This window comes from Salminus brasiliensis, chromosome 3 (genome assembly GCF_030463535.1).
Source record: "Salminus brasiliensis chromosome 3, fSalBra1.hap2, whole genome shotgun sequence".
In the NCBI taxonomy this organism is placed as follows: Eukaryota; Metazoa; Chordata; class Actinopteri; order Characiformes; family Bryconidae; genus Salminus; species Salminus brasiliensis.
In genome coordinates, this window is record NC_132880.1 from 6,092,948 (window position 1) to 6,103,192 (window position 10,245).

At 41.4% G+C, this 10,245-nt stretch overlaps 1 protein-coding gene across 1 annotated transcript; it reads left to right on the forward strand.

Moving 5' to 3' along the window:
* The first annotated feature begins 60 nt into the window (after positions 1–60).
* Positions 61–8,285, forward strand: p2ry11 (purinergic receptor P2Y11). The gene is made up of 2 exons (XM_072675297.1): positions 61–205; positions 7,202–8,285. Exon 2 carries the CDS (start codon positions 7,212–7,214, stop codon positions 8,109–8,111), a length of 900 nt encoding a protein of 299 aa, XP_072531398.1. The 5' UTR covers positions 61–205; positions 7,202–7,211; the 3' UTR covers positions 8,112–8,285.
* Positions 8,286–10,245: the final 1,960 nt, after the last annotated feature.

Genomic DNA, 10,245 nt, shown 5'->3' on the forward strand with positions numbered 1-10,245 from the left:
TTGGCGTAAGCTGGAAATGGGTCTTAAGCTTGAAAGGACCAACAAGTGAGGGGAGGAAGTGAAAGACGTCAGGGCAGAGTGAAGCATGCGTTCATGTCAAGTAAATGTTAAACGGGAAAAAAAAGTACATGTGAGTAAACTACCTGCTCGCTGTCACTCGAGAGCTGTGCGTACTGCTGTGCGTGCTTCAGGTTACGAGACTGTAGTGAGTATTCCTTCTTGCTTGTGTTTTGGGGGATTTTGATGTGCTTTTTATTTGTTTTGTTTTTTTTTTAACATAAATTAATTGCTTCAATTGCTGTTTCTTGTATGTTTTAGTATGTTGTATGTTTTTACAAGTGATCTTTAAGATTGTTGTTGAGTGTGAAGGAAATGGCGAGCTTATGCCTTCAGTTCCTCCTGTGAAAGTTGGTTACAGCAGTTCTGTGATTTTTGGTATTTTCAAGCAATTTTTTGGGCAGGTTTTTGGCGGTTAGTTTAGTGTACACCGCTGTAATTTCATTTTCTGGGATGCAGACAAATATAGTTTGATATATATAATTATTATTATTTATAATTAATAGTAATACAAATTCTATCTCCTTTTCTTCCTTCTCCAGTATTTAAAGAATGAAAAATGATGCTCATCATTTTGGTCTGATTTAAGACCTTGTTTTACATTTATTTGAACTTTATTCCTGATGCTAGACGCCTGAAATCATTGTAGAATCCTGTTGCTCTCTGTTAAATATTCAGGTCACATCTAACATTTAACCAACCTGATTCGCAAAAACTTTCTTCAGGGGGAAAATAAAAGCTGATGAGAAATCTTAAGCTGACTCTGTAGCTCACACTTACTCAGAACTACGTCACTGTTAGAACGAACAGCAGTTTCATAGATCAGACTAGAACCCTGTGAGACTCCAAGATGTACTGAACTAAACCACGAACAAATAATTTGTAGTGGATTAACTGAATAATAAATGTAGGGTTTGAAGGGTTGGGTTAAGATTGATACTGAAGTTCATAGGAATGTTTTTAAATGCAATTCTCAAAGAGAAATTCTCCTAGACTTTTTTCTTTTTCTCAAGGACAGTTCTTGTGTAGAACTTGTGTAACCGTTTTTTTATTCTGCATTTTACAGATTATCCTAAATTTTCCATTTTACATAGCTACTTTTAATAAAAGTGAAGCTGGAGGAAACATCCTTAAATTCTGTTGTGAACTGAAAGCCTTTTTTTCCTTATGTAAACACTAACGGTACTTTTAAAGATCAATCTCAACTTTAAATTTGGTTGATTTTAGACGTTAATTCTAGTAATTCAATTATTTAGGTTGATGTTGGAGACTTACCTTTTGAGCTCTAAAAGTAGAGGCTCGCAAGGTTAAAAAAAAAAGTTGACTTTTAGATGATAATCATTCGTTCTTTTTTTTTTTTTCTTTACAGGAAAGCTTAAGAAAACTGTTTTAGAAAAACAATTCAAATGAATGTTTTCTTGAATGCAAAATGAAGGGGGGGGGGAGAATTTCTTGAAACTGGCTACAAGTGTGCTAGTCATCACTTATCACTAGCATTTCTTTAAATGCAATGTTCTGCAATTCTGATGTGTTGAAAGCTACCAGATTTTATTGTATTAAAAACACTGATTCCAAAAGTTTGAAAGCTTTAGATGGTCAAAAGAAACTTATATATACATTTTTGTTTAGATTTTATATACCCTATGATCACTCCCTGGTCACTGGTAGCACAACAGTAACCAAAAATATGTATTAACAGTTATATATTTGCCTTAAATATGCCTTAAACATTCCTTCTCCTATTATTCTGGCATTATTTGGTTCATAATTGACCTAAAATGGGAAAGGTATATACTAAATTCATGTCAGACAGTGAGGAAATAAATGCATATGTATCTCTTTATATAGTGTATGTAAACTTGTGGTTTCAACTGTGTGTGTGTGTGTTAGTTACACCCAGCTTTGAGTTTGTTGGTTATCAGACCACATCTTCTCTAAGCCACTTCTTAAACTGCTCCTTTTGCTGTATGCAAAAGTATTAGAAATCCACTTACATGTTTCCCGTTATCTACTGTAGCCTGTCGGTTTCTGTAAAAGTTTCCCTTCCCTATCTGTTCTGTACAGCTGTGAAATCAGGCCTGTAATCTGACAGCGATGCATATTAGTGTGGCTGTAGGCTATCCTGTGCAGTAACACTGGTTACCTTATAAGGTAGATAAGCCGATAAAGACTGCAGCTAATCTTCCATTAGCGATCAGCCGATCTTTTCTTACCTTTCGTTAAGTGGGTACTTGTGGCCGTAGCACCATCGTGGGCTCATTTGGTTCGCCACTAAACTCGCGCAAGTTTTAGAACCCCAGAAATGCTGCACTGATTAGCATGCCACAAACCAACGGAGAACCACTTTAGCTTTAGAAGGTTCTTTAGTGTGTAGTGGGTTGGTAGGGATTGGTATGGAACTTTTGGATCATGTGTTATTAACGTTCTTTAAACCTTTCAGTGGTTCGTCATGCATGTTTTCTTTACATGCTTCATTTGCAAACATGGCTTCCTTAGAGCTGTGGTTCTCCTCCGGGTCTTCAGGGACCCCCAGATGGTTCCGATACTTGACCAATTTTGAGAAGCACTGATCCAAAGGTGGATCTTTTGATGAAAGAATACACAGTTTGGGACCCCATTTGTTGGGACGGGGTCAGTGGTCCTGCATGAGTGGTAGTTACAAGCTTGGCGTTTCCAATAAGCTGCTCTCAAACTAGAATCTGTTATCAATCTGCGATCATTAATCATTAATTGATCATTAAGAGCTTGTGAAGCAGAGGCTTTGCATTTGAATATTATCAGTTGTTTATGAGCAATGCTGTTGCTGTTGTGGTTGTGGTCGGTTTTATAGAGCCGTTTATATTCAGATGTTCATTGGTTTACTTGTTTCTTTAACCCATTTTCTCTCCAATTTGGATCACCAATCATTCAGCCCATGTGTATTTTCCCCCTATTGCATGCAATACTCCCAACACGCCCCCTCTGACACGTGTGCAGCCAGCCAACGCCTCTTTGTCGAACTGCCACAGATGCAACATTACGGGGCAACCAACGCACCTGGAGGAAAGCGCTGTATATCTGGCTCTGATGCATCGGCCACCAGTGGAGTGATGTGGGGAGAAAGCAAGGCCATTTGTGCTTTTTGGGGGTCCTGATCCTCATAGTGACAAAGCCTTATTCTGCTGGACCACGCTGTTCCCAAAAAAACCAAACATACTTGATCTGCGGCCTAAAACGTGCCACAGAATGACACGATCCCAATCGGAAGGCAGCTGCCTTGATGCTTTGCTGCCTACACACCATTGTCAGTCTGTCAGTACCTAAGAAGGCAGCATTGTGAGGAAGGCACCCAAAACTGATCACTATGGAAGTGCACTTCAAAGGCAGCAGTGCGTCATTGTGACACTTGTAGATACTGGCTGTGTCTTAAACTAGAGGTAGTTAGCTAGCTGACTTGATGCCTTGCTGCCCACACTGTATCAGAAGGCCATGTAGTGATGAAGGTCTCTGTAACTGAATTGCGAAGGCAACCATAGGTCCTGATGTTGCCAAGGTATCGACGGCTCACTACTAGACATAAACTTTTAGCGGTGTTGGCGCTAGCTGTTAGCATTTTAATCCAATACAGTTAAAGGCTAGGTTACTAAACAGAAATGAAAGATATTAAGGGAAAATTATTAAGTAAATAACTTTCACTGATTGCTGCTTGCTTCCACCATGCTGCTTTTTCTCTCGAGACGAGATGGCGCTAACCCAGAGGATCATGGGATTCACAAATCGTCAAGATGAAGGTTCCCTAGCAGACCTGATCTGGTACCTTCCTGCCTTCCAATACTGCCTGAGTTGGCAGCATGTCTAGCAAACAATAGGCCTCCTTTAGCAATCATCTCAAAGTAAAAGTACTGACCTGAGATCAGCCCTCCTAATTGGAGAATGTCTCTGATAAGCTTGATAAATATGGGCCAGTGGTCTTTTAGCACAGTCTTGCGCTGTGTTGCGCATTGCTCTGACGTCCATTTTCCTGCTAGTAGGAGGCGAGAAGGCTTCAGGTAAAGCCGTGGACACTAGGCCTAGTTTGTGTTGCAACTTGAGGTCACCTATGTATATTCTGGGGCGATATCTGGAAGGAGAAGGGTCTGCAGTGTTCCTGATGAACTTGGGAACGAACGGCTCAGAAAACTGACTGGAGAAGTAAGAGAAGTGCTTTATTTTTGTACTAGGGAGAGAATGCGAGATTGGCCATTTTGCAAGTGTAAAGGTTAATGAGTATAAAGACTGTAATGGAGTGGTTTTGGGGTTCATGAAGAGCCCCCACATCCATATGCTGAACTCTATTTATTCAGTTGACCATTCTAGGGCATCTAAATTAATATCTGGGGAAAAAGAACACATCCTCTGTACTGGCTTTGCTTTCCCAGCTGTAGTTTTGTGATTTGAAGGTGAACGCTATCAGAGCGGAGCTCTGTATAAGGCAGCCTGCTGAGACCCACATGCATGCTGTGGGTTAAACGGTGAAGAAGAGCTTCTGCTGTGTTTAAAAACAGTCATTGCCCACATGTTGAGGTTTTAAGCTAGTCTAGCTCCACAAATTTAACCTGCAGTCTCATTTCCTGAATGGTTTTAGCAGTCTAGCATTTAAAGATCGCTCGTCAGATAGAATGACTCAATCCTGCAATCACTGAACTCCGAGAATCACTCCGAGAGCTCTTCACCATTCACTTCAACAATCAAGAGCAGACCAGACTCATTGTCTGAGGTTTAAATAAGACAGGCTCCTCCAGAATCCTCTCTAACCATGTTCTGATCATCTGCAGCTGATGTTCTGCACCTGCTTTTAAATATTAATAAATGTGTGTAGGGGGATCTAACATTTTCCTCACAAGAAGATTCCATTTGTATTAATTATAAAAAGTTTCATTAAATTACCCCATCTCTCAGCTTTGTTCTACATTTGAAGATCAAATGTCCATGTGTTGCTTTCCACAGTCCAGACAATCAAATCTCCATATGTTAGGTGCTTTTCACAGTCCTTAGCCAAGCATCCAACCCCTAACTGCTGCCCTAATCACTGATGTTCTCCAACTAATACTGTGATGGTAGGTTCTCCTCTGAACTTGGTGATACACCATTCTCCTAAGATGATCTAAACGAACTGCTTCCCACATGTTCTTCACTGCTGTCCACAGACTTCCTTTTCCAGCACCATCCCACAAGCTCTTAGTGCAGTTTAAATCTGATGATTGTGTTAATTCTTCCATGACATCATAAGAGGCAGTGGTGGCTCAGCGGTTAGAGCGCCGGGATATCGATAACAGCGTTGTGGGTTTGATTCCCGGGCTTGGCAAGCTGCCACTGTTGGGTCCTTGAGCAAGGCCCTTTACCCTCTCTGCTCCCCGGGCGCTGGAGTTGGCTGCCCACCGCTCTGGGTGTGTGTGTACTCACTGCCCCTATCACATATGTGTGTGTGAGTGTGTGTTCACTACCAGATGGGTTAAATGCGGAGGACACATTTTGCTGTACAGTCCACACTGTACAGTGACAAATACGTGCACCTTTACTGCACCTTTACCTTAAGAGTTTCCTCACTCCTCAACCAACTCCATCATTTGCTGAGTGTGCGTCTTTTTTTTGTGGTTCAGAAAGACGAGTCCTGAAGATCAGCCTACCCGTGCCAATGTCCATGATGTGCCTATAGCATGACTTGTGTAGGGTCGGAGGGCTTAATCGTTTTCTGATGAAAGACGTCGGCCTCCACTGCAGTGTTTCTGTTGAAACATCAGTGCCAAGCTTCAAACATAGAAATGGGTCGTCCGGCTAAACCGTCGCTCTGCAGACAGACCTTAACTGTTTGTCATGGGAGTGTTTGGGTTTGTCGTTGCTGCGTGACGTCTTTTTTCCTGGAAAAAGTGAAAATTGTCATTACCAACATAAAACGCTTTGTGATGGTAGAGACACCTGGTGATGGTCCTGTCACTGTCATGTAAAAACCTTGTGTCTCCAAAATGCCAACTTTACAGGAAAAGGAGATTTCTTCCTTCCTTCTTTCTTTTTTCTTTCTTCCATTTTCAATGGAATTCAATGGAAAAGGTTTTATTTATTAGTCATTTTGGAGCATTTCTATTGGTCCGATTATTATAAAATGTGGACACAATGTTTCTACCATCACAAACCGTTTTATGTTGGTAATGACAACTTTCCCTGGTCATGGATTTCTAGCGGTACTCAACAGCAGGTTTACGAGTGGCTTCAAATTCCTAGAAATTCTGTTAACATTACGTTTGGCTTTCATACAAAATATTGCAGCAATGATATGAATGGGAATGACGCTGAATAAATCTATTCAGTGAACAGGTGATCAGGAGACATCATTAAATGATGAACTTTTCTACTCTATATATCGTAACTGTCCAATGAAAAACATCTACAAAATGGTGACTTTAGGGGAGGTATTACTCAGTAACTACAGGGACTTCTGTACAAACTGGTGAGGCTATTCTTTGGTAATAGAAGTTTTCAATAACACTATAGGCCTGTCTGTAAGACATAGGCTGCTTTAAGGGTTCATGTAAAACATTTTTTTCAGTTTTTCTATTGGTCTATTCAGAGCAGCTACAGGGTTCAAAATAGAAAACTGAGCCTTGGGGTGTTAAGGGGTTAACCAAACTGCTGGACACCGAAAGGTAGGGGATGAATGTAAATCCCAACCACACAGGAAACTGATATGTATTTAGTCTAATTAATTAAATTAAACTAAATTAAATTAAATGAATAATTAATTTAATTAGTCTATTAAAAATACAATGTGCAATACCCCCCCCACACACACACACACACACATGTGCAATTAAGAGTCATTTGCAATCACCTGTAAATAATATTGTTATTGCTTTTATAGTGTAATTTATCTATGTTTTTGTAGCCGGGTGTCTTGCTATCCTTTTCGGCTGTGACACTGAGAATTTCCCCACTGTGGGACTAATAAAGGATTATCTTATCTTATCTAAAAAGAGACCAATCAGGATGCTGCCTGTGTCTGTCTCTTGCTATGTCTGTCATTTGCTCACTCTCTGCAGGAGAACCTCCAGGAGAGGTGGGCAGTGATACGCAGTCTTCATGTAGCCTAACTGTCTCTCTCTCTCTCTCTCTCTCTCTCTCTCATGTACAGGTGATTCAGTATGATGGCTAAGAACAACTCCACATGTGACAACACATTCCAAACATACCTGCTTCCTCCCATCTATGGGGTAGAGCTGTGCCTGGCTCTAGTGGGGAACCTTTTCGCCCTGTGGCTGCTGGTGACAAGGGAGAGGAAGAACTGGCACACAGGAGTGGTGTTCTCCTGCAACCTGGCCATCAGCGACATCCTTTACGCCCTGACCCTCCCGCTTCTCATCGTGTACTACTCGAGGGAAAAGAAGTGGCCCTTCACTGACCCCGTCTGCAGAATAGAGCGGTTCCTCTTCTCCTGCAACCTGTACGCCAGCATCTATTTCATCATGTGCATCAGTGTCAACAGATACCTGGCCATCGTCCACCCCTTCTTCACACGCAACCGAGTGCGCCCCAAGCACGCCAAGATAGCCAGCTTGCTGGTGTGGATCCTTGTAGCAGTCATCTCGTCTCCTATCCTAAAGTTTGCGGGCGTCCGTAATAACCGGTGCAGATCATTCTCAGAATCCAAATCGTCAAACAAGACCAAAAAGTACATCTACAGGGTCTTCATAGCTGTTTTGGGGTGCCTGATTCCATTTGTGGTCACGTTTGCGTCCTACTGTGGTGTAATATGGGTGGTGTTAAAAAATACCAACATCACCCTACTGGAGAAGAAAAAGGTGGCCCTGATCGTAGCTTTGGTCTGCATACTGTACGCCATGTCGTTTGTGCCCTACCACATTCTGCAGATATGGCACTTTCATTTAAAGGGAAACGGTGCACGGAACTGCATCGTGGACAACGCATACCAGGTTTCTAAGGGCCTGGCCAGCCTAAACATGTGCCTTCACCCCATATTGTACACAGCTGTGTTTGATAGTATCAGGACTGTCGTTTGCTGTAGAAGGAGCTACAGTGAATGAGTCAATGAGTCTTCTTTGGTGTGTTTTCTAACATGCAGGTCTAACTGCAGGCCTAGAATTTGCACTCTGTCATGTTCTAAGTTTGTTTTCTTTGGTCCAACAGTTACTGTCATGGTGTTCTGGCCTCCGTCTGGTCTTGATTTATCAAGATTGTTCGGTAAATCTTGTGTAAATAAAGTGTATTTTCTATTCAGATTTCATAAATACTTTGGTGTCTCGGGTCTCTTGGTCTAATTTACAGTGATTAATAACTGGCTCCTAGCAGTCCTCCTACTCATATGGAAACTCTGGCCAGACTACAAAACGGCCGCTGCTCATAGTTTATCATACTTCTGAGGAACTACAACTGCTTTAAGGTCAGGATAGGGCACATACACACACCCCTCACATCTACAAGGTAAATCATCAGGAGGGGGTTTTCCTACTCTGATCAGGGTGGTCCATTCAACATTTAGTCCCAGGGTTCTTGTGCTGGTTTCAGCTATGCATTTATTTGCTATTGCTGCTCTACTATAAAGTATAATGCTTGAACTAGTGGTGTATAATAATCACAGCAATATTCTGTTATTAATCATGATTAATCAGCATAAGCTAGCATGTCCTTGATCTCCCAAACTGGAAATAATAGCCACCATGCCTAAAAGGAGCTGTGTGGCATTTTGCACATCCAACATTAAAGCAAACCCTGGCTTACAATTTTTAACTCCCCCCCCAAAAAAAAAGGCCAGCAAAATGAGATATCTGTGGCTTGGGTCATGCACAGAAAGGATGACAATGGTAAACCGGTCGGACCTGGTCGGTTCCTACATGTACATCTGAGGCAAACACTTCATCACAGGTCAACTAAGCATGCTAAAGTCAACAGTTCTAATGTTAAAATCCCACTTTAATGGTTGCCTGTAACAAAAGGTTTAACACAGCCCTTTGATTTGATGAAATGTAGGTTGTTACTGAAGCAGCTTCGCCTGCCTCTCCACTGATATGATTTTTATGACATGATTATCGTTGGAATAATCTAAATTCAGAGTCTAAATGCTGCATTAATGTCATGATAATGAAAAATATAGCGAATTGAACAGTCATTCATTAAATTAATCATTAAATGTAATTGTTTAGTATAACACACTGGGTAGGGTAGTTCGTCCACTTTGACAAAGCATACTAAAAGGACACTCCCAGTCCCAATTCTTATTTTTTCTATATAACAACACTGACCGTTGATCAGCAATGACATGATGTAGTTGTTTGCCTGTCTAGTCATAGGTTTTGGACTCTTAATACCTGTGAATCCTCAGGAAATGCTTAGTTTATGCAACTTACGCTCTCAAAGGCCTGGAAATTGGTTTTACCATCAGACAAATAAGAGAGATCATGGCATTACACAGAGGCAAAGTACTCGGATGTGTTCAGAATCAGAATCAGAATCAGAATCTCTTTATTTCACCAAGTATGTTACACATACAAGGAATTTGTCTTGGTGAGAGCAACATGTATGACAGGTAACAAAATACAGAACACAGTCTTAAACTAAAGGAAAATGACACTAAACAATAAATAGGGTAGGGGATAAATTAAAAAAGTAAAAAGCACTAAAGGTAATAAAGAGCTGATATTTACAGAAAGTAAAGAGCTGATATTTACAGAAAAGAACATCTGTACAGGTGTACAAATAGTCATAGTGCAAATAGGCAGAGTGCAAATAGCTGTTCAGTCCGGTTTGGTACAGTTCAGTTGTATGTTTTGAGGTTTACAGTGGGAGGTGTCCACTGTGGTTGAGGAGCGCTACAGCTCTGGGGAAGAAGCTGTTAGCATGGCGTGTTGTGCTGGTTTTGATGGATCGCAGTCTTCTACCAGAGGGGAGTGTCTGGAAGAGGAGGTGTCCAGGATGTGAGGGGTCAGATGTAATCTTGCCAGCCCGCTTCCTCACCCTGCTGGTGTAGATCTGCTGAAGTGATGGCAGGTTACATCCGATGATCCTCTCTGCTGTCCTGATGATGCGCTGGAGTTTGGTTCTTTCTTGTGAGGTGGAGGGACCAAACCAAATAGTTATGGAGGCTGTGAGAATGGATTCGATGATCGCTGTGTAGAACTGGATCATCAGGGTCTGTGGCAGGTTAAATTTCTTGAGCTGTCT